The 24,292-nt window shown below is 42.5% G+C and overlaps 1 protein-coding gene across 2 annotated transcripts; it reads left to right on the forward strand.

Annotated features, from left to right (window-relative positions):
• The first annotated feature begins 6,847 nt into the window (after positions 1-6,847).
• On the forward strand, positions 6,848-24,179 carry LDHB (lactate dehydrogenase B). Of its 2 annotated transcripts, none has more exons than XM_006127655.4 (8): positions 6,848-6,971; positions 11,518-11,649; positions 17,882-17,999; positions 18,339-18,512; positions 20,183-20,356; positions 21,545-21,662; positions 23,145-23,268; positions 23,816-24,179. In XM_006127655.4, the coding sequence occupies exons 2-8, from the start codon at positions 11,524-11,526 to the stop codon at positions 23,981-23,983; spliced, it is 1,002 nt and encodes a 333-aa protein (XP_006127717.1). In that variant the 5' UTR covers positions 6,848-6,971; positions 11,518-11,523; the 3' UTR covers positions 23,984-24,179. The 2 variants fall into 2 exon arrangements, with proteins under 2 accessions (XP_006127717.1, XP_075754586.1); XM_075898471.1 differs by lacking the exon at positions 6,848-6,971 and adding an exon at positions 6,987-7,230.
• Positions 24,180-24,292: the final 113 nt, after the last annotated feature.

Here is a 24,292-nt window from a genome sequence, read left to right on the forward strand (position 1 = left end):
CTCTTTTAATGTACAATCATTTAAATTTAAAACCATCTATTTAGAAGGGAGTGGAAAAGGGGCAGGGAATGTCTTTTTCAGAAATAGATTAGTGTAAGCTATATCAAGAATCTGGGCACTTTAGTATCCCTCTCCAGTTACTACATGCATCATAAAGAACAGTTGAATTGGATCCCAGACAGGCCATGTAGATGTACTCAGACAGTTGTGAAAATGATTTAACTCAGGAATAGGAACATTTTTGGATCAGGGACCACTGACCTACAGAAAAATCCATCTGGGGCTGTATACAAGTGAGAAGCAAAGACACTAAGAAGGAGAAAGATACTCCCCACATTCCCCTTGCACACCAGAGCCTAAGGGACCCAGTTTAGTAGATTGTGTGTGCTCTAGCCCCACAGTTGGGTGGCAGGGGGGCTGGACGCCATCATGGGCTCCCCAGTATTGGGGGGGAGGCTAAGCCTCATGGGCTGGATCCAGGCAAGCCAGCTTTAGGTTCCCCACCCCTGGTTTAACTTAATATGGCTTTGTATGTTTAAGCCAAGTGGTTTCTGAAAAATGTTTTGAATTTTTGCCATGTTTAGACTGAGATTGTTTGCTATTGGTGGGTTTGCTGAACTAATTGCCAGACAAAGGCTAGATGTGACCACAAATAACTGGTTGGTTCCATCTTTATGAGAATGTCAACAGAGCACCCCATTTGTATGCAAATTCTTAGGTATAAAACAGTAAGGGAAGAAACAAAGGAGACTATCATTAGCAGCAAAAATCTTTGCATTACACTTCCTTAGAGCCAGAATGACTGTGGTTTTGGGACATCTGCTTCCTTTTTTCTCCACAACCTTTAAACAGTGGGCCCTCGCCAGTGCTGTAAGAAAGGGAGATGAACCAGTACACTGATGTAGCTGTAATGCAGGGGTGGGGAACCTCAGGCCTGGGGGCCGGATGCGGCCCCTGTGGCTCAGGGCTCCCCCCCCCAGCATTTGGGAGCCTGTACTGGCATTCCAACCCTCCCACCACTGTGGGGTTGGAGCACACAGAAGCTACTACCTGGCTACCGCCTAGGCTCTGATGTCCAAAGGAAATGTGGGGAGTGTTGTTCTTCTCAGTCAGGGGCTACATCAGTGAGCGGTTTTTGTTGTTGTTTTTTGCTTCTCACTTGTATGCAGCCCCTGACTAATTTTTCTGCGGGTCAATGGCCCCGACCCAAAAAAGGTTTCTCACCCCCGCTGTAGTATAAGCACACTGCAGTAAAATACATATTAACAAATGACTGGCATCAAGGTAAATTGCACTAGTGCAAGTTACTTTCTACAATAATCCAACAAATCTAGACTAGGGATTTGCATCAGTTTAAATACATCTGTGCAAAAAAATCACAGGGAATTGCATTTATGTGCTGGTTATCTAGAGATAGCAGTACAGCTTTATTATGTACATGCTGAAGAACAGATCCATCCAAAAATATCAGGGTAACTAAGATTCCTACAGTTGCAATCCTCTTGCAAGATATAAGCCTATCTGATAGCTCTGGCTTATTATTTTTTTCAGAAAAAAATGTAGTGACCAAAAATAAAAAAGCAGTGAGACATGTGAAGCGATAAGTAGAGCTTGCAAAAATATGTTCGGAGAAGAAAAATCCTACTTATCATATAGGACTTAAACTCTACAAATAAAAATAATTATCTATATGTATGATGACCAGTCACACACAATTTTTAACTCTCACTGAATTTTTGTCTGCACTTGAAATGTGCTGATTTGACAATGCTGGAGAAAGGAGTACTTTGTTTAGCCACAGCAGGCTTTGCTCACCAATCTGAGGCTGCTGAATTGCCCTGTAATGCAAACCATGGTGATGTTTTTATGAGGTTATCTCTTGTCCATTGGGAACTGCAAAGAGAGAGTCCTGAACTAATGTCACGTAAGCAGCCTGACTTTTATCCGAGGGCAATGACTTCTGGTTTTACTGACCTGTGCCTTTCATTTTGTTTTTGAACATGAAAGCTATTTTAAACATAAGCCTAATTCATGTGCATCAATGGAGGTAGAAATTTGAGTGTTCAGAGTGATTGTTTTCAACATCTAGTATTTCAACATCACAAAACATTGCAAATCCTGCACTGGCAAGAGGTCATGTATTTTGTGAACATCTGAAGGACTGAAAATAATCCCACAGGGCAATTGTTGTTCGTCCATCGTGGTCAATGAAGACCTCAACACCACTAAGTCCTTTGAGATTGGATACAGTGTGTCCGAAGATGACTTATCAAGCCAATTCGGGCACCAAATGTCCTGGAACATGTTGGGCAGACGTGTAGGCATTGCAATCGTTGCGCTGGTAGCATTGGACTTGCACAGCATGCGCTTGTGTTGTGCTTCAGAGATGCGCCTTGTTTCGAGAACTTGGCATCCCTTGTGGATGAGACTGCGCCAGGCAGGGCGGTTGTGTGCCAGCGATTCCCAAATGGTTGTATCAATTCCAAACGACTTCAGGGAGGCCTTGAGTGTGTCTTTGTAACATTTCCTCTGTCCACCACGTGAGCGTTTACCAGTAGAGAGCTCCCCAAAAAGGAGCTGCTTAGGTTTACGTTCGTCTGGCATACGAATGATATGACCTGCCCATCTAGTCTGTGCACTCATCAGCAGAGTGTAGACTGACGGTAACCTTGCTCGAGAGAGAACCTCAGTGTCTGGTATTTTGTCTTGCCATCTGATGCGTAATATTCTGCGAAGACAAGTCATGTGGAAGTGATTAAGCTGTCTTGCATGCCTCTGATACACAGTCCATGTTTCACAGGCATACAGGAGGGTGGTGAGTACCACGGCTCTGTAGACCTTCAGTTTTGTTGCTCAGCTGATTCCTCGATGTTCCCATACAGTGGGGCTCAGTCTACCAAAAGCACAACTTGCCTTCACTGTTCTTCATGTGACTTCTATGTCAATGTTAGCTGCATGGGAAAGAGTGCTGCCAAGGTAGGTAAACTGGTCCACTGCCTGTAGCATCTGCCCTGTGATTGTGATTGTGGATTCTGTGTACGGTGCATAAGGGACAGGCTGATACATGACTTCGGTCTTTCTGCTGTTAATGGTGAGTCCAAAGTTGTCACAAGCTGTGCAGAACTTGTCCACACTAATTTGCATCTCTGCTTCAGAGCCAGCATACAAGGCGCAATCGTCAGCAAACAAGAAGTCTCTCAGAACAGTCTCTTTCACTTTGGCGATAGCCTGAAGTCTCCTCAGGTTGAAAAGATTCCCGACCACTCTGTACTTAAGGCTGATTCCGGCACACTGTCCTGGAAGGCATCATTCAGCATAGCAGTAAACATGAGGCTGAACAGTGTAGGTGCAAGTGCACAGCCCTGTTTGACGCCATTGGTGACTGGGAATGCCTTAGAAGATTCTCTACCGTCTAGCACTCTGGCCATCATGGCAGGGCAATACTGTAAAATCCAACTGCACTATTAAAGGTATGAATCTTGGTTTGTTATCATACTGTCCCTTAGGGCTTTATCAGTGCTTCCAACCAGGATAAGTAAAGAAGGCTTGCAAGAAAAGCATCCACTTGCTAGGTAGGCCAGGGACCTGGAAATCAGAAATCCTGGTTCTAACTTGATTCACTGTGTAACTTTGAACAAATCTACATTTATTCACTTGTTGCATGGGAACAATAATTCCTTCCTTCACTGAAGTTTTCTTTTTGGAAAGCACTTAGGATTTGTCTACACATCAACGTTATTTCAGAATAACTGACGTTATTTTGAAATAACAAATGCGCATCTACAGTACATGTCATTATTTCGAAATAATGTCAAGCTGGAGGACTTCTTACTCCAACTCCTGTAATCCTCATTCCACAAGGAGTAAGGGAAGTTGAAGGAAGAGTGTCCTCCCTTCGACTTCCTGCTGTGTAGACAGCGCCAAAAGCCAAATTAAGCTATTTTGACTTCAGCTATGCAATTGACGTAGCTGAAGTTGCGTAGCTTAATTTGACTTTTGCCCTGCTGGGTATATGTGCCCTAGTGAAAAACTACGTCTATATTATTTAATATATGATTTATATTGTCAGTCACTCATCAATATGGTAGTTTGTCATGGTCATAAATACTAAAGATAAATAAAGGCTGTGTGTGTAATGTAAACACAGTGCTGGATATCGCTTCACATGTCTCTCTGCTTTTTTGTTTAATCGCTACCGTTTTTTCTTAAAAAAATAATAAGCCAGAGCTATCAGATAGGCTTATATCTTGCAAGAGGATTGCAACCCCTGGACCTGCTACATTTTCCTTTCACTTTTCTTTAATGACTGCACACTTTGAACCCAAACTTTGAGGTACAGACCTATCTGCACCAAAACTCTGATCCACATGATCACATAAGCATTGACTCTGAGGATGCTCTGGCGCTGGAGCACCCACAGAAAAAAAGTACAGTCCCTACCTTCATCAGCTCCTCCCTGTTCCGCCAGCACTACCCACTCACTGGTGGGCCCCACAGATCACCTCCTTCTCAGCACTTCCCACCTGCTGCAATCAGCTGTTCAGAGGGGATGGAAGAGGAAATGGGAATGAACTATGGTAGGGCATGCTCTGGGAAGGGGCAAAGGCCAAGGGCAGTCAGCTCTTAACGCTATCCAGACTGCAGTGCCCTCCCACTCCCATTATCTGCGTAGCACCTCAGTGGCAATTCAAAGGGGTCTGGGGTTCTGGCCACTGCCGCTGGCCAGGAACTCTGGGCCCCTTTGAATCTCTGAGCCCTGGGGCAATGACCCTCTTTGCCTCCCTCTCCCCCCATCCATGGTCTTGTCTGTGCCTAAGTTCCCCCCATCTGTAAAAAATTCAGATAGTACTCTTCTTTCTCTGATTCTGTTCCCCTCCCCCATCCCCCACCATCATCACATTTATAAGTTCTTGAGGGCCTGGACTGTCTGTTCTAGATATATGTATAGAGCCAAGCACAATGAGGCATTTTATCTCTAACCAACTATCTATATAATAAATGTCAAATAATAAATCTTTGTCACCTCTAAAATTATTAAGGTCTTGCTAATGGTTGGCATGAGACAAGTTACTCTTCTGTTTAAATAATATTGTTTTAATTCTGGTGAATGCTGTGCTTAGAATAAGAAGAAGACTCCAGTCCAAAGAATTTACAATTTAATGATGAAAATTCATAGGGTGACAATAGAAATACAGAAACTTGATGTGCACGAGCGAGCCACCTTGGTTTGATCTCTCCTCTTACTTGTTCCTTTTTATATCCAATTTCCTTAAAGTTCAGTTATCCATGTCTCACTTGTGCCCATCTAAATCATCCTTTTCCTTGCCTGGAATTTCACTGCCCTTCCCACCATCATTCTTTGCCCGATGAAACTCAATCACAGCTTTATTTCAGAAAACCAGATACAGCAGTCCAGGGACTGAATACTGAATGGTCTTATTATATTTTTCATCCAAACCACCACACACTACATCACCTGGACAGGCACAAGGATTTTCTAATGCTCCTTGGAATTTTTTGCTGTGCCAAGCACCATATTTAAAAGAAGGTTTAAATTCATCTACTTTTACTCCGGTGTCTTGTTTAAGAGGGGGAGAAGCTTGGAAGCCCTTACTCAGTGATCACTCACAAGTAGTTATGCCTGAATAGAAATCAAGTCTCTCCAGTCCTGTAGAGGAGCCAGCAATGTACATTAGGTCTGGTGTCCTCCCTCCCTTCCTCTTCTCAATCACAGAAAGGAGAAGCAAATCCACTGAGAAAATAGTATTTGGGAAATAATGTAAATGTTTATATATGCATAAATAATACACCTACATATGTTTTTATGTGGGAACAAAAATATAACTCACAGCTAAGGCATCTCATTTTACAAGTGATTTACTAGTTTATTATTCAATGAAAGCTATTGATATGTTTAATTATTTACAAGAAGACAGAGAGGGTGATTGGATTCCCTGCTTAAGGATCTTATATCGCAAGTTGGACAAATATACACAACAAAAATTAACACATGCTTCTGATACAGTGGTAGGGCCACAGCTGTAAACATATACTTGCCAAAACATGTCAGAAACAGAGGTGCAGGCATAGGCAAGCTAAACAGTTGCAGAAGGAGAAGCATGGGATGATCTTAGATCTTAGGCACTGCAGTAGTTAAATTTCTTGCCAGAGCCATCCTGTGTAAATTTAGGCAAGTAATTTAACTTAAGACCCCCCCCTTTGAAAATAGGGCTAATACTTCACGAGCATGCCATGAGAAGAAATTCAATAATTACTTTTGAGGTAATCAGACATTATGTGATGGAGGTCATAAGAAGTATCTGGATAGGGCATGCACTGTCTCTGGAAGGTTGTACCATGCTTAGTACAACCGGACCCACATCTCAGGTGGGATCCCTAGGCACTACCAGAAGGAATACAAATAGTAACTGATGACGAATGAGACACAGGTTTGTGACTTCGTAGAATTCTTTCCACTTCTGCCACAGCCATTCTGGGTGACCTTGAGCAAATTGCTTACTTAGTCTGTACCCCCCCCCCCCCACACACACACACCATCCTCAGTAAAATCGGGGTAGTAATACTTCCATCTCACACAGCTGTGACCTGTACCACTAGTACTTGAGGCACTGATGTTGCAAAGATGGGGACCCTGCCAGTGGCTGGCTTGTGCAGCCATGCTCTGTTGCTGTTAACAGTTCCTTGCTACCTCTGAAGTTATTGGTCACAAGTGAAGGAGGCTTTTTAAAAACGGCTTGTTTAAGGTTAAGCCATAAACGAGCGGGGGCGGGGGGAGGGGAGGTTTGGGGTCATACAAGTTGGTTTCAACTCTAATAGGTGGGGACTGAGTTTATAAAGACTCATTCATGCAGCTGAAGGGCAGAGAGGTTTGGCTCCAAGCGGCAAAGTACTGGCCAGTCCTAGCTGCTTAAGAAAGCCCCGCTGTGGAGCCCTGCGGGTAGCCCCTTCCTGTAAGTGACTCAAGGAGGGCTGGCCGAGACGTGGGCCTGTGTCCTTGAAGGGGATTGCGTGAGGCTGTGGGGCGGGCAGCGCTCGGGTTTCCAATCACAATAGCGTAACCCGAGGAGACGCCGCCGAGCCGCTGGGCAGGATCCGCCTCTTTCTTCCCTCGCAGCCGGGTCTGACATTGTCTGAGCTCCGCACGACAGGCTGCTGCTGCTGCGCCCGGCTCCTTCCTTCCTTCCTCCTGCGCCGTCCATCCCCACACAGGTGGGTACCGCGCTGCGGGACTGCGCTGGTCCTTGCTTGAGAGAGTGGGGCGCTTTCATAGAAAGCGCGAACTCCCCCCCCCCCTTCTTTTTCGTAGGGCCGGGCTGCGATGTGGGCCTCTAGGGAGGGCACAGCACTTCCTCCTCCTCTTCACTTCTCTGCCTCTGCATTGCTGGACTATCCGTCCCCTGCCCCTCTGTAGCCCCAGGCCCGCTTGGTTGGGACGGCAGCAGGATGGGATCCCACTTTTGGGGCGGGCGGGGTGTGCGATCGCTCCATCCCATCGCAGCGCTGCGGCTATTTAAAGGGCAGAGGGGTGAGCCCCCCCCCCCGCACCCATTGCACAAGGCCCGGTTAACATTGAGCAGCACTTCAGGAAGGGCGCAGATCCTCCTCCTCCTCCCCCCTTGCCCCCAGCAGGGATGGAGGCCGCTTTTCTGATCGCGTGGCAGCGTCTCCATCCCGGGGAGATGGGCAGGGCATAGAAAACAACTCCCCCCGCTTGTGGCTGGGGGGCCGGAGAAGGGAGCCCCGCTCCTTAAAGCTCCGCGGGGCGTGCGCAGAGGGCACTGGGGGTGCGCTGCACGTGCTGAGGCAGGCCTGGCTTGGGGACCAGCCGCGTGTCCTTGAGCCGCCCGGGCGGCTGCGGCCCGTCTCTCCCCGCAGAGGGCGCACTCGGGGGACTTGGGGGGGGGGAGAGAAGCGGGACGGGAGGCTGCGCGCGCAGGGCCCGGAGGCGCTTAGCGTTCGAGGTGCCAGCCGGGGGGCGGGGCTGAAAGCCGGGCTCGTCCCCCGCAGAGCAGGCGCGCGCGGGAGGTGGGGCGGGGGGGGTGTCACCCTGTAGCCACACGGGCCGGCTGCTTGCCAGGCGCGGAGCAAACCCTGCTCCTGAGTCACTGCTGGCCCAGCGCGGCTGTCTGTCTCCTCCTCCACTGACCCAGCCGCTGGCACACCTGTGGCCCCCAGCTCGCTGCTGCCGCCTCCCCCTCCGCCAGGCAGTGGATAATTATAATTTGGGCTCTAGGGCAGGGGTTCCCAAACTTTTTCGTCCCCTTACCCCTTTGGCTTTTAGTAAACCATCCCGTAACCCCTATTCAATATGAAAGGAAATAAAGTCTAGACTCTAGAATCCACAACTTTTTTCACTAACACTACTACTTTGGGAATATTTCAATTGGGATAAGCTAGTTATTTACCAACGATTCCCCGTACACCCGTGACAAGCTTCTCGTACCCCCTGGAGGTACACAGACCCCAGGTTGGGAACCCCTGCTCTAGGGCCTTTCTGAGTCGGCAGAGCTTGCCTTTTTAGGGAACAGAAAAGGCCAAAACCCAACTTCTTTGGCAAAGCTTCAAGGGGTAGCAGAGTTCGTCTGTACAGGATAAACTTAAAAACACTCCGGTCATCTGAAGAAGTGGGCTGAGCCCACAAAAGCTCATGATACCATCTACGTGTTTTGTTAGTCTATAAAGAGCTACCAAACTATTTGTTGTTTTTTAAGTTTATGCTGTTTGGTAAAATTAGGCAAGAACAAAATTAAGATTGACCAACTTTAATCCAACAAATGGTCTGGTAGCACTTTATAAACTAACAAAACCTGTAGATGGTATCATGAGCTTTCATGGGCACAGCCCAGTTCTTCAGATGACCGGAGTTATGAGTAGGGGATATGAAAACTTGAAATAAATATTAACTTAATCCAGCTGCCTTGCTCCTATGTTTTATGATGCCGCCTTTACTTACATGATCACATGCTATTTTGCCCCTGGCCTCTTTCAAGGACTGAGTAGCTGTCTCGTGGTTCACCTTATTTTTATGTACCGTGTGGCCACAGGCCCCAGGTAGCTGCCTTCCATCCAAATCTGACACTCAGCACAGCATCCTTAATTTTCTGCTAGGCATTTCTGTGGTGTGCTCACCATCAAGTAGGTATATTCAACAAACACTGGTTACTTAATCTTCATAGCAACCAGTGAGATTTACTGGTGATGTTCCCTCTTCTCCTCCCCCATTTTGCAGCTGGGATAGTCCAGCTCAGATCACTTAAGGCCAAAATTGTCAAAAATTCCCACTAACTGGGTGTCCATATTAAGACACACAGGGCCTGATTTTTTTCTAGCATATTTGGTATTTTTATTGGACTTAGTATGTTCAAAACACCTATCAAGTTTATGTGCAGTTCTGAGTATTCAGTGCTTCTGTAAATCTGGGACCATGTGTTTCATGTTGGGAGTGCAGAAAATGAGGAACATGCATTTAGTGACTACCTGTGAAAATGTTAGATTAAGCAATTTGCCCAGCATCACACTGAAGCTGGGTGTCAGAGGCATGTATAGAATGTATTTCTCCAGGGCAGCCTTCAGATGCCTTACCCAGAGACTGTCCTTTTTCTTCCAGTAATCCTCTGACTCATTCAGTGCACACCTTTCAATTTCTGCAAGACATGAAAAATGTGTAATGACTATCTTTGGTTTTATTCCCTTCCCCCCTCCCCCTGATTCCTAATATGCCTTCTCAAACTGCATTTAATTGTGACCCTCTCCCCCTTTTGACAACAAAAATTACTGATATGGTCCCAGAGGTGGGACTGAAGCCTGAGCCCCATTGCCCCAAGAGGGACAGATGGGGGTGGGGAGACAAAGCCCAAGAGCTTCAGTCCCAAGCAAGGGGCCTATAACCTAGCCCTGCTGTCCAGGGTTGGACTTTAGCCATGGATGGTGGGGCTTTGGCTTGAGCTTTGGCCCGGGGCTCCAGCAACTCTTAGCCACCTCAGGTGACTCCATTAAAATGACCCATGGTTTGAGAACCACTTCCCTAAGAAATGCTTTCTTGAACATTGTACCTTACACATTCTACAGATGAAGAAGTAATGCAGGAGTTCTTGACTGTATTAAGATTTTGTCCTTCTCTTGCATGTGGATCAAGAGATACTCTCATCATTGGGACACATTTTCCAAAACAACTACTGATTTTGGGGTCCCAAAATCTTTTGGGCAATTGCAATTTTGATTTGCTTACATTGATTGGCACAGACTAATGCATACAAATCACATAGATACCTACTTACTCAACTAGCAGTTACAAATTCTGGCTCCAGTCCCCCGTTGTCATCACTAGAGCTTTTCATGCACAGACAGGAGTCAGCCCTCATGAAGCAGCTTGTAGGACAAGGGTCACTGTTTGCAAATGAATATTGGTGTGTGTGCCCATATCCCCAAAACATAGGAAGGGAGAGAATCAAAAGGTAAAGACAAGGCTTAGTATTGGTATCTTATGGGTTGAGCAAATGTGGTTTCAAAAGCCAAATAAAAATAAATGCCATGTTAGCAAAGTGCTAGCATAGTTTATTATACATAAATGAATTAGAATATTAACATAAAGCCACAAAAGCAAAAAAAGACTCACCGGCTGTGTCTAGACTGGCCAGTTTTTCCAGAAAATCAGCCGTTTTTCCAGAAAAACTTGCCAGCTATCTACACTGGCCGCTTGAATTTCCGCAAAAGCACTGACTTTCTACTGTAAGAAATCAGTGCTTCTTGCAGAAATACTATTCTGCGCCCGTTCAGGCAAAAGTCCCTTTTGTGCAAAGCTTTTGCGAACAAAACAGCTCAGATTTGTTTTCTGCAAAAAAAGCCCCGATCACGAAAATGGCAATCGGGGCTTTTTTGCGGAAAAGCACGTCTAGATTGGCACAGATGCTTTTCTGCAAAAAGTGCTTTTGCGGAAAAGCGTCCGTGCCAATCTAGACGCTCTGTTCCGAAAATGCTTTTAACGGAAAAGTTTTCCGTTAAAAGCATTTCCGGAAAATCATGCCAATATAGACGCAGCCACCATGTATATGAAATGAAAGGAGTAGTGGGGACCCGTTTAAGCATGTGACACTGTATTTATTCAAAAGCCTTCCTTCCAGAAGGTTTCAAAGGATTTACAAAGTATCCCTTAACCCAATACTGAAATACAACTATCACAAAGCATCTGTCTACCTCTTCACAGCAATAGTCCATCTAGAGAGGAAAAAGTACATTGTATCCAAATGAAATTTTAGGTGCATAGAGTAGAACTGTATGAAACTGGACAGTGAATGCCAATGATGCTCATGTGTCTGTTTAGTGTGTTATATAAATGATTTACCTCTGTAACTTTGAGATAGAAGTGCCGTGTAAAAATACATATCTGCAAATTTCAGCATTGGAGGCTAAATAGCTATCTTTCCTTTTTTAATATGAAGCGTGTGGGAAATGTGATTGAGTTTATAATCTGCAGGATTTTGTGTTTCTATCTTGCAGAATACAATGGCCACTTTACAAGAGAAGCTGATTACCCCAATTGTAGCAGGATCCACCACCCCTAATAATAAGATCACTGTCGTGGGAGTTGGCCAAGTTGGAATGGCCTGTGCCATCAGCATTCTTGGAAAGGTACAGTTCAAGAGCAACATGATGATAAAGTAATCATAATTTTAATGTGCTACAGAATCTGGGGGACGACTTTGTGTGAAAATGGAGATAGATTAAAGTGAGAGTGATATGCTTAATTCTGTACATTCCTCCTATATGACCATGTAACACCCTTACTTCATGTGAGACTCATCTTCTCATTGTGTTTGTTCCCGGTTCTCTCCTCTCTGACTCTTTTAGTTGTCTCATGTTCAGAAAAATGTCTGATTGTCCTTTTCTAAAGCTGCTTACATTGCAGGCCACCAGGTTGGTTTTTTGTACAATAGGTCTGAAAGCCCTTGACAAACTTTCTGTTGCCATTGATTGTTCCAGCATTCCAGCCTTTGGGGAAATGAGTCTAGAGTCCACTACTTGATAGCAGGGTCATTGGAGTGGGGAAAGAACTTAAATGGAGACAAGCCAGAGATAACTGTGACATGTGGGGTGAACATAAAAATTATACACACTCAACTTAGCACATTTTTTTTTTCATCCAGGGCCTGATTCAAGGCTCAAATGAAAAGACTCCCATTGATGTTAGGCTTTAGATTAAGCCTGTATTGCCTAGTTGTACAACTTTTACTATAGAATTTTAAAAATAGCTAAAAATGGACTCCCAAATATTCAGATTATGATTCTGGTTTCATGTTGCCCGTGTTCATGCAGATCTCCCATTGAATCTGACAGATATTTGCCTATGTAAGGGCTGACTAAAAAATCAAGAGGGACCTCAGAATCCTACCTCTTTTGCTTTTAGGGAGCAAAAGTTTGTAATCAGCTGTTTCCTTTTTTCTGACTTTGTTTGTATTTGAAAAATCAACTGGAAACTAAAGGTCAATTTTTTTAAAAGGTAACTTGGCATTTAACGATAAAGGTAGACATTCAGTGGAATTTACCAAAATACTGATTTCAGTGGGAGTTAGGTGCCTATAATACTTTGAAAATCTCACTAGATGCCCATCTGCAATTTAAAGCATCTAGCTCTTTAGATTAAGTTGGCTTTAAAGTCCGTTGTAGGAAAGAATTTAAATGTGCTCAAGTCCCTTTGGAAGTCAGTAGGGATAGATTTAAGTATATGCTTAAGTCATTTTCTGAATCAGGGTCTTACTTATTGAGGGTCAGATTTTGAAAGTCTAGGTTCTTAAAGAAGACATGTGCTTAGGCACTTTTGAAAATCCCTCTAAATACGTTTAAATATGTGACCTGAAGAATCTGATTCTGCAAATTTCTCTCTGTAGGCCATATCTGCATAAAATAGCTTACTCTGGATCAGAATCAAAGCAGGGCACATATCATTAAACCTTCAGAATGTATGCAAGGGACACAGAGTTAACTTGAGAGGTTAATAATTAACTGATCTAGCCAAAAGGACAGTGCACCAAAATATAATATACTATAGTAAAATTTAAAATCAAGAATTTTATATAACAAATACAAATGATAAAGTACATAAGTCAATTAAAGCATATAAATCACCATGTCAGTTTCCATTTCCTTATTTTAGCAGCTGTCCACACAATTATAGTAACAGCTTGGATCACAGATACATTACCAGTTCCTAATATATAATTATTTTTTCTGAGAGGTGGTAGAAAAATGCATCTGGAACAAAACGTGGAAAAACATTTTGACCTCCAATGGCAATACAAATTACAATATAATAAATAATTGGGTAAATCTTCTACCTGTCTACACCCACGTGGACTAAGATGGGTGCTTCTCTCAATGCCAGTAAATCTACCTTCTAAGTAAACTGTCTGCATAGATTGAAAATGGAGATCTCTAAAAGCCCTTCTTGGTTTTGAACAAATTGTGTAAATATCTGGAATGCCCATGAGCCTTTTTAACAAGGGGAAACCAAGGTGACACCTTTGTAATGGAAACAACTGCCGTGTTTATTAGTATCCTCTAATCTCAATTTGATTAGGGATTTCACATGTTTAAATTTAAATCTGATTATTTCCAATACTGAAAGTACTAGAGAAGGCAAAGAATTTTGAATATGTTCTAACCAAGGCAGTTTACATGAAAAAGCCCTAATGCACTCTCTTCCTTTTGAGTATAGAATTGAAAACTGCTATTGGTGTGTATATTATGATTTCAAAGCCAAAAATACATATTTCAGTATTGCAGTTTGGACAAAATAGAATTCATGCCTATCTGGACGCTTAAGAAGAGCATCTGGGACATTTTTTAGGGGATCAAGAAGCTTTCTAAAAAGTTTTGGATAGGGTTATCAACTTTTCCAACTGGACATCATTTGTGGTAGTGGTGGTTTCTGGCCTATCCCGTCTGCAAAGTTGGCAGCATTTATTTGGATCACTTCTAGTTCTGTGGGGTCATTCCATCCCTGGCACATCCTGTGGGGTCATTTCATCCCTGGTACACAGCCTTAAACAGTTTAAAGGCCAGGCCAGTGCAATTAAGTTACACAGGGACTCATTGAGGTAAATTAACAGCTTGCATCAAATTGGAGGCCTTCTTTTTTGTTACATGAATATATTTATCCCACCATCCATTTTCACAGAACAAGATACCCAGATAAGCAAAAGAGCTAATTTGTTGAATATATTGCCCATCAATCTTCCATTTACCCAACCTCCCTCTTGAACTAAAATCATTTACTTTAGTTTTGGAGTAATTTAAAGAAAGGCCCTCTAACAGTATATAAACTAAATGCAGTGACTTTTGTGATAATAGATTTATCATTTTCATATAATAAAACAGACACGTGCATTTAGGAGGAAAATACTGATCCAATTTATTAATTTAACAGTTTAAAAAACTAAGAAAATTCACTTTCTGGCATGGTGCTTTTAAATAGTATGTAATCAGGAATAGCTATAGAAAATTGGTTAGATCACATGAATGTATGAAAAGTCATGCCAAATCATTAACTCATGATGGAATAGCCTCAGGGTGTGGTGGTTTTTTTTTTAAATTCACAAACACATTGTGATTGCCTTTCTCCGTCTGAATTCAGCACCATTCTTGCTGGAAAAGCTATGGTATCTGTAAAACTGGCAGAATGAGAAGGCAATGGAAGGGACTGTTAACCTCAGGATGCATACTAGTTTATAGTCATAAGAAGAGCTCTTTAACAGATTCAAATTCTGCTCTAGGAATCACAATGTGGTAGAAATTGGGCCTTACAAATTGTAAGCGAGTTTATAGCTGAATGGATTAAGTCCTTTTTACTGGATTTCTACTCTTAGTGGCACAGATGGCATCACTTTACATCAAGATGGCCACCTCCAGCATCTCTGCTCAAATCTGACATCTTTTCCTTAAGAAATTTCAGTAGGAATTTAAAAACATGTTTGTAACAAACTGTTCGTGGGTGTTGAGCCATCTTGATAATTGCGCCTTGCTTTTGAACTGTTAGATTGTTGGATTCAGTAAAAGCATTGTTAAATGCAGCTTTTCATTTAGCCCCTGCTTAATTTAATCCAGCCTATGATCCTTGCCATAGGCTGGAAAATGCTTCCCCCTCTTTCGCCCCTCCACTGGACTGGAACTGTGAGTGTTGGCTTGCCCTATTGCAAGGGGAAGCTATACTGGCTCCCTGTGGCCCCTAGGTGCAGGGATGCCGATGGATGATCAGGTAGGGAACAGGGAAGCTCAGAGGCCATGTGTGCTGCCCTGCAGCTCTCATTGGCTGGGAACAGTGGCCAATGGGAGCTGCAGGGGCAGGGTGGTGTCTGTGGGAAGCATGCCAGTGCCTCCTGTGGCAGCTTCCAGGGGCAGAACGGGATCAAGCCAGAGTGGGAGTCTGCCTCACTGTGCTGCCAACTGACAGCTGCCTCAAGTAAGCTGCACTGAGCAGAGTCAGTACCCTCCCACACCTGAAACCCTGGCACTAGCTCTATCCCCGCACCTCCTCTCATAACGCTTACCCCAAAACTCTGCACAAGGTTAGAACTCCCTCCTGCACGCTAACCTTCCCCTATCCCCCTTGCCGAGCCATGAGCCCACTCTCAGACACCAAGCTCCTTAGCTCCAGTCTGCAGCCCCACTTCCATACCGTGAATATTTGATGTCTGCCACCACTCTGGAGTGTCAAGGAAGCCCAGAGCCACTGTGCTCCCCTGGAAGGCTATTTGTGGCTTTTGACTGGTTTTTGTTGTTGTTTTGTGTCAGTGGACCCCCAGTAGAAGGTTTCCCCACCTCTGCATGAAACCGTAGCCTAAATTTTGCACTTTTCCAATATTTCAAATACATTAAAATTCATGAGTTTTTGATTCTTTTTAGTTGTATCAAATTCATTGCCATCCACATGACACTGTTGAACAGAACTCTGAAGTAGAAGTTTTTCTTGTATAACATTTCATTTTAATATACACGAGTGGTGTTAATTTTATTCTTGAAAGGGGTTGTGTTTTTTCCACCTCTGCTTCTATTTAGCAATAAAAAGTCATTGAGATCTCTGTACTCTTTCAGAAGAACTTGAAAAACTTTTGCCACAGCTTTACAGATGAACCATATCTTTTTGTAAAACCATTTAAGCTGTATCTCTGTCTTATCTTAGGCTTTATTCATGTGAGTGGTTCTATTGAGCCAAACTTCTCTCTGACACTGGTGACTGGTATATTCTAATCTAACAAAGCCATTGGAGCTATTCCACATATGTTCTAGTTTCTCGAGAGCACAATTTGTCTCCTTACTTAATTGGGCCTACTTTGATCAATAAAGATCACAAGATCAAGTATCTACTTGTCTTACATCTTTAAAAATATTCTAATTTCACTCACTTATCAGTTTTACACCTATGTAATCAACTAACTTCAGTGGAATTATTCTTGATTATATTCATATAATTGATCAGAATCTGGCCTTGCAAATGATTTTTAAAATCAAGATTTAAGTACAAGTCTTTAGAATCTTCCTTCAGCAGTTAGTGATATTGATCATGGAAAGAAGTTGTTCTGAGTGCAATAAGAAAAATTGATTTGTAACTAACGTGGCTTTAAAATATGTTCTTTTACATTTAAGTGCATATTACATAAGCTACTTTACTGATTTGAGATGCCTTTTTAAAATGTAGATAGTGTCATGAATTATTTTCTTAAAGTCTTTCTGTTTTCAAGGCACTTTGCAGACACTAACCAAACAAATCTAATTATGTGACACAGGGACCTATTATGACTTGTATAGAGGAGCAAACAGAACAGAGATGTTTGCTTGAGGGTAAAATTTTCAGAAGCACCTACCTGACTTAGATGTCCATTTTCAAATGGATTTAGGCATATAAGGGGGTTGTAGAGAGGTTAAGGTTAACCGTGGGGGGTGAGGAAGCAGGCACCATGGACATAGGGGCTGCTCCAGTCCAGATGCCGGAGCAACCCCTGCCTATGGGGCACCTTCGGCACCACAGTTGCAGGGGTTGCTCAAGCCCTGTTAGTGGAGAGGGTTGCTGCGTCAGCCCAGTGGCTCCATGCCTCCCCTCCCTCCTCCCAATTGGTTAACTGGGATTTTACATCCATAGTAGAGAAAAGTCCTGCACTAAGATTCAGTGTGCTTTATTGGCATGACAAGCTATATAAGAGATGCCAGAGTTTCTTCTAAAAAATAAACAAAAACAAACCACCACAGCTACGAATAAGTGTCCCTGTCAGTGCGATTAAATCCTAAAAATATCTCATTTTAGTCACTGGTGCAGAAAATGTCTATTAACCCTCCTAAATCTCAGAAAGTTTGGGGTTTGGAGAACTTTGACACTATCAGAAAAATCTTCCCCTGCTGGACAACAATCAATAGTGGCTGAACTTAAATTTAACAAATTGACACTGTTTTAGCTGTCCAGGTAGGGAGAATTAAGGAAGGTCCTGATTAAAAACTTTTATTAAGTTATATTCTGCCACTGACTGTTAATTTGAGGTAACTGATAGCAGTGTAAGTTTTCCATCAAAAATCTGGGGCAAATATTAGAAATACTGTTTTGCTTGGGTATAATATATAATGTAATTCAGAAAGTTCCGCATTTTTTCCCTAAGTAAATAACTAAGCTATACTCCCACTTACACTGGCCAATTTATATTGCTTGAATGTGAAAAAACATACCCCTGAGCAACCTACTATATTAATATACCCTTATAAAGCTCCATATAAAATGTAATGATATTTAACTGGAACATAGCTTTGAAAAACAGTAAAATAATGTATTGTGGACTCTTTGTATGATGTTAGTATTGCATTCTTTCCATTCCCTGTACAGGGTCTTTGTGATGAGCTTGCTCTGGTTGATGTTTTGGAAGACAAACTAAAAGGAGAAATGATGGATCTACAGCATGGAAGCTTGTTCCTCCAAACTCATAAGATTGTGGCAGACAAAGGTAAACTTGGGATCTTGCTTTTTTAAACAAACAAACGAAGTGTGTTCAACTACAATTGTGGAACCACTTTGATTTGTCAAAATCTATATCTCTACCTTTTCCCATCCCTAACCAACACTGTGACCTTTCTGTGTGTAGTGAATTTCAGTCAATAGCACCATCTCTCAAGAAATTGTGTGGGCCTATTGAAACTGACCATTTTTCATTCTAGCCAAGGTATTTTATTCACACATGTGGAGCTATTTAGAATACCTCAGCTCTCCCCTATAGTTGCACGTTGCTCTTGATACTGACTTTATTCTACTGTGTTCTGTATTCCTCCCCTCTCTCCTCTGTTAGATTATGCTGTCACTGCTAATTCTAAGATTGTGGTAGTAACTGCCGGAGTTCGCCAGCAAGAAGGGGAGAGTCGCCTGAACCTGGTCCAGAGGAATGTGAATGTCTTCAAATTTATTATTCCTCAAATTATGAAGTATAGTCCAAATTGCACCATACTTGTGGTTTCCAACCCAGGTAAAACCGTGTTTTTAATTGACAAAGCAGAATTCATGATTTTTGTAGAACTGGCCTTTATATTTATGGTTAAACAGATTATAAATTCTGCCTAGTTACTTACAGTAGGAAGAATGTAAAAATGTGTGCATCTTCTGTACAGAGAGTTCTAGGGTGACGACTGCTAATGCTGAAATGCCAACATGATTTACATTTTATTTGTGTATGCAGGACTTTGAACTGTGTTTGCAAATCCTGTTTGACATTTATATTGTTTCAAAGCTTTACCTATATTGACTTAAAAACCACTAGTAGTTTAAGCAGCGTGGTTCAGAATCCGATGAACGTGCAAGGAAGTGCAAGTTAAATAATTCATTTGAGGTATGTCTACACCGTGGAGCTATTTCGGGATACTGAAAGTATCCTGAAATAGCTATTCCACGTCTATTGAAGCAGCCCATTATTTCAAAATAGATTTCAAAATAACGGGTGGCTTATTCTGATGACCTGGTAACTCTCATTCCATGAGGGTTAAGGGGCATTTTGGAATAGCGAGTAATTTCAAAATTTGGCACTATCTACACGGCACCAAATTATGAAATAAGCTATTTTGAAATAGACTCAAAATAAGCTATGCAATTTGCGTAGCACAAATTGCATAGCTTATTTTGAGGTCAGGGTGCTGTGTTGACTCACCCTTAAGAGAACTTATTTGAGTATAGTTCTGATGGGCACCTAAGCATCCAGATGCAAATATAGGGTTATCTGTCTGAATGACAAATCCAGCTTGAGAATGTAATAACAACATTGACTGATCACAAAAACAATACTCAGATGTAAAATTTATAAAATTCCTTCAATAGGGTTGTAGGAAAAGTTTGCATTGAGTACAGGTTGAACCTCTCTAGTCTGGCACTCTCTGGTCCAATAAACTTCCATGGTTTGGCATGATTTTAGTTAGCCAAAGGTCCGCTTATCATAGGTGTGGCCAAGTTTCTGGTGGTCCCATAAAGTGTGTTTACAGCCACCAGTCCTGGTGTTTTGTGCTGTGATTTAGCTCTAATTTACGCCTAAATGTCTTCTAAGAGCCCAGTCAGCAGTGGAAATGTTAGTAACCCTGCTAGAAAATATTGACTTCCCGTGGTCTACCAAATTCTTTGGTTCAGCACTGGTCCAGTCTCCAGGATGCCATGCTAGAGAGGTTCAACCTGTACAAAGTTCAAACAGCTTGTATTTCTGTTCTGCACACAGCTCAGCTTAGCTTTTACTGAGGTCAACTGGGGAAGAAAAGTTAGAATAGAAACATTTGAGTAAAATTAGGATACAAAATATGTAGTTAAACCCGGGATCTCAAACACAATTTACCTTAAAGCCAGTGCCAGTCCTTAAATCCTCCTAGTGGGCCAGCAGGCACCCTTCTCTGCCAGGGCTTCGGGTGGGTGGGGTCTCAACACATTTACCCCCCGTGCGTCTCCTGGCCCCTCCTGCTGGCCTGTGTACTCCCTCCCCATGTGTTCCGTGGCCCTGCCTGCCACCCTAGCCTCCTGTCAATTTAGGGCCAAGATACTTTGTGCAAGTTGCACACTCTTGTTCCTCTGACTTGTAAGAGGCTACCCAGTCTCACACATTAAGGTATAATTTAAGTAAATATGCGGCCAAATTAATCAGCTCCGTTTTTTTCTCTTTCCCAGTGGATATATTGACCTATGTCACATGGAAGCTGAGTGGGCTGCCCAAACATCGTGTTATTGGAAGTGGTTGCAATCTAGATTCAGCTAGATTTCGCCATCTGATGGCTGAAAAACTTGGCATCCACCCCACCAGCTGCCATGGCTGGATCTTAGGAGAACATGGTGATTCTAGTGGTAAGGAGATTTTCTGATGCCTTTTTGAATGAGAGAAACAGGTAAAATAGCTGAAGCCTTGAAAGTGATGGGAAATTCTCAAAGAGCTAGCTTATGCTGATGCTTCTTCAGCTGTGTTCTTGGAGGGGTGGGGGGAAAAGAGTACCGGGTCTAATTTCTCCAATAATTGAACAGTTGTTTTGGTTTTTTACTGTCATATCCACTCCTCCACTCGTATTCTTCTATGGTGGTTTATTTAAAATTATGGCTCACTAATAACTGATTTAAGTCAAATACAGTTTTTTTGGTGTATAATTCTCATCAGAATGGACATACTGGGTCAGACCAAAGGTCCATGCAGCCCAGTGCCCTGTCTGCTAACAGTGGCCAATGCCAGATGCTCCAGTGGGCATGAACAGAACAGTTCATCATAAACAGAAGAGCCACCTCTGGTTTTACGCCCCCCCTTCCTCTCCCCCGTGCAGTTCCATAAGCAAGAGTAGAATGTGATTGATTGTATGCACATATTTTGTGATAATACTTAACTGCTTTTTTGTAGGGCTGCTTTCTTTTTCTCCCTCCCCTCTGTTTATCAGCATTCCCTGGACCTTAATGGATCAGAGGATAAGTTCTCCCTTGCCACTGAAGTTTGTGCTACATGAGGGAATTGCCATTCTGGGGCTCGCATGGACCCTCTATGTAGATAGATGTGTTGCACTCTCTGTGTTCAAGAGGGTGTATGAGAGATTTATGGAGGCAGACCCCAGTATCTCTGTGGGTTAGCAAGCACTAATTTCTGTGTTGTCTTGCCAATGTGTCCCAAAGCAAAATCTAAATTAGATATCTTTTTGGAAGTTGGTCAGTTAAAGGTTGGGCAAATATCCATTTCTTAGGATTATAAACTGTTTTCCAGATTTCAGCCCAAAATAAATACTAAGAGTAAGTTGTTAATTAAGTTGTTTGTTAATAAGGCAGAGTTTTGTAATTAAAATATTGACTGAAATGATGCTAATCATTTTATAGCATTCACCCATCTCACCTACCAGAGCTCTTGGAATTCAATATAGTGAAATAATAACAGATACAAAACCATCAGAGCTGTTACGTTGCCTACCAAATAAAAGGCCAAAACCTGAACAAAGTGGAGGGCGTGAGGAGACATTGTAATCACAATTAAAACTTACATGCTCTCTTGGACATATATTACAGTGGCTGTTTGGAGTGGAGTGAATGTGGCAGGTGTTTCTCTCCAGGAGCTTAACCCAGCTATGGGTACTGACAAAGACAGCGAAAATTGGAAGGAAGTTCACAAAATGGTGGTTGACAGGTACAGTGAATGGATAATAAGGTGGCGTGTGCTCTTACAAGTGGCTACAGCACGTTTTTCCACTTTCATCACTTTCAGTAGATCTTGATTGCACATTCCTTTTGGTGTTTGCATTTACAAATGTAAGTCCTGATCTAAACACAAAGTTACACTGGTTTTAAATACATTGGTTTAACACTACACCTTCAGTTAAACCAGGGCAACATCTGTATAGATTCCCAGCTCCTACAGGGCCACATCCAGCATATGTTTCCTCATATGAATAGTCCTTATTCACGGGATTAGCCCCATTGACATAAATGACAGCTCACCATATGAATAAAAACTAATACAGAATTTGCAAGATCAGGATCAGAGTATTGGCATTTATAGAGACACAGAATGGTCCTGTGGGAAGAGCAGAAAAAATGGATTCTGTGTCAGGCTTTTTCCTTGACTTCCTATATAAGGTTGGGCAAGTCACTTATCCCTTCTCTGATTCATTTGCCCCATTTATAAGATGAGGATAATGGTTTGGTTTCTTGTTTTTGCTTTTTGTAAAGTGTCCAAAAAGGCCAGGGTTAAAAGTACAGGTTGTACCACTATTAAACCAGAACCATCTGATCTGGCAACATCTGTGGTCTGGCAGTACCATGGATGTTGTAGGATCAGAGAGTCCAGGTGTGCTGCGGGGAAGTGTGGATGGAAGAGGAGGGAGACACAGGAACCCAGTGCTATGCAGGGGGGAGCAGACAGGTGTGCTGCTCATCTGGGAGGGAAGAGAGCTGGGAAGGACAGTGCAGGCTGGACTGCAGAGGGGGGAGGGTGGGAAGCCCGGTTCCCAACCCAGCTGGGAAGCCTGGTGGTGCAGCAGGGCAGGGTGTAGGGTCAGCAGCAGGGGAGCCAGAAATGCCCTCCCCTAGCCCTGCAACATCCCTCTTCTGGGACCAGTCAGGTCCCAAAGGTGTCGGACCTGGAAGGTCCCACATGTACTAAATATTGGTGTATTTATTATGTGCATAGTCAGTGTATGGTGTTAGGAGTCTGTGGGGATTGGGGGTTACATTTCTTATCTAGACAGTGTCCTTTCACTTTTCTGCTGCAGTGGTTCCACTGAGTAAAGAATCTGGCTAATCACATTTGTTTGTTTTATATTCTCTGCATATCACAAAGTTGTACCCTCTTATCATTATTAGACTCTGGCTAATCACATCTGTTCGTTTTATATTCTCTGCTTATCACAAAGTTGTACCCTCATATCTTTATTAGACTATGTGCAGTGTAATATCTAGCACTAGTATAACTGAGTTTACATATTGAAAATATTATGCTGCAAACTACACTTTTATCTCCCAATGCTAAAATATTATTGAATAAGAATATTAAGTTATGTAACTAAATGTTTTGCAGTGCTTCATGTTACCTCAAAATTGATGTTGTATCTAGAAAATGTCTTGAGAGCCACCTTAATATATAACTGTGTCACTTGCAACTTTCTCTTAGTGCCTATGAAGTGATAAAACTTAAAGGATACACTAACTGGGCCATTGGCTTAAGTGTTGCTGATCTAATCGAGTCTATGCTGAAAAATCTGTGCCGAGTTCACCCAGTGTCAACCATGGTAAAGGTAAGAAACTGTTCAGTCAGCAGTTGTTGTTTATTTTGGTATGTATGTTATATAAACATGGAGTCCACTGAATTTGGGGAATTTTAAAAACAATTTATTACCTTTTACTCAATGCAAAATTTAATTTGTAGGCTAGATATGTCTCTGGTGGAGTGCAGCTGAATCTGAGGGAGTATTTTCCCCGAAGGGAAAATATCTCTAAAATTCCAGGAGGAAGGGGGAGGGGCGAGGGTTGACTCCATAGGATCTTAATGGCAGAGGTTGTCTGGGAGAGGATCTAAATTTAACAGCCTGCACCTCTCTAGGTCCTGTGACAGAGCAGGGGTTGTGAGCCCTTTTTAAAATGTTGCTCCTTTCATCCCAAAGCCAATCTCAGGAATGCCAGTCATTTTATGTAAGCTTTTCTGACCAGATATATATGCAGCCTAAAAGCAGATTCTATAATTGGTCACATGAGTACAATTCCAAAATAACTGTGAGGTAAATGGGTTTTCACCAATGTAACTGAAAGCAGATATTGATTTTTAGTGTTCTCTGTTTGTGACAGGGCATGTATGGCATTGAAAATGAAGTCTTCTTGAGCCTTCCTTGTGTATTAAGTGCCTCTGGATTGACAAGTGTAATCAACCAAAAGCTGAAAGATGAGGAGGTGGCTCAACTCCGGAAGAGTGCGGATACTCTGTGGAGCATCCAGAAAGATCTCAAGGATCTGTAATCTATAAATGTTAACTTCCAGCGGTAAAACAACTGCAGTGTACGTGTATATGTGGGCTTTCTAGTTACTCTCCATCTCTGGAGCTAATATTTTGTTGATCTTCCAAAAGTACAATGAGCTTTTGTCTATAGCAACTAAACATTTGCTTGTTGTAATGCACAGACCTTACGAACAAATAAAATAACTTTTGAACATGCTTTATTCTCCTATAGAGTCCTCACTTCCAGTGGTTATGATTTTCCAGCTATGCGTGGAAACTTTCTCCAATGTTGCTTTTCAGTGGGTATATGTGAAAATATCATTTTAAAA

The sequence above is a fragment of the Pelodiscus sinensis genome, chromosome 1, assembly GCF_049634645.1.
Source record: "Pelodiscus sinensis isolate JC-2024 chromosome 1, ASM4963464v1, whole genome shotgun sequence".
Classification (NCBI taxonomy): Eukaryota; Metazoa; Chordata; order Testudines; family Trionychidae; genus Pelodiscus; species Pelodiscus sinensis.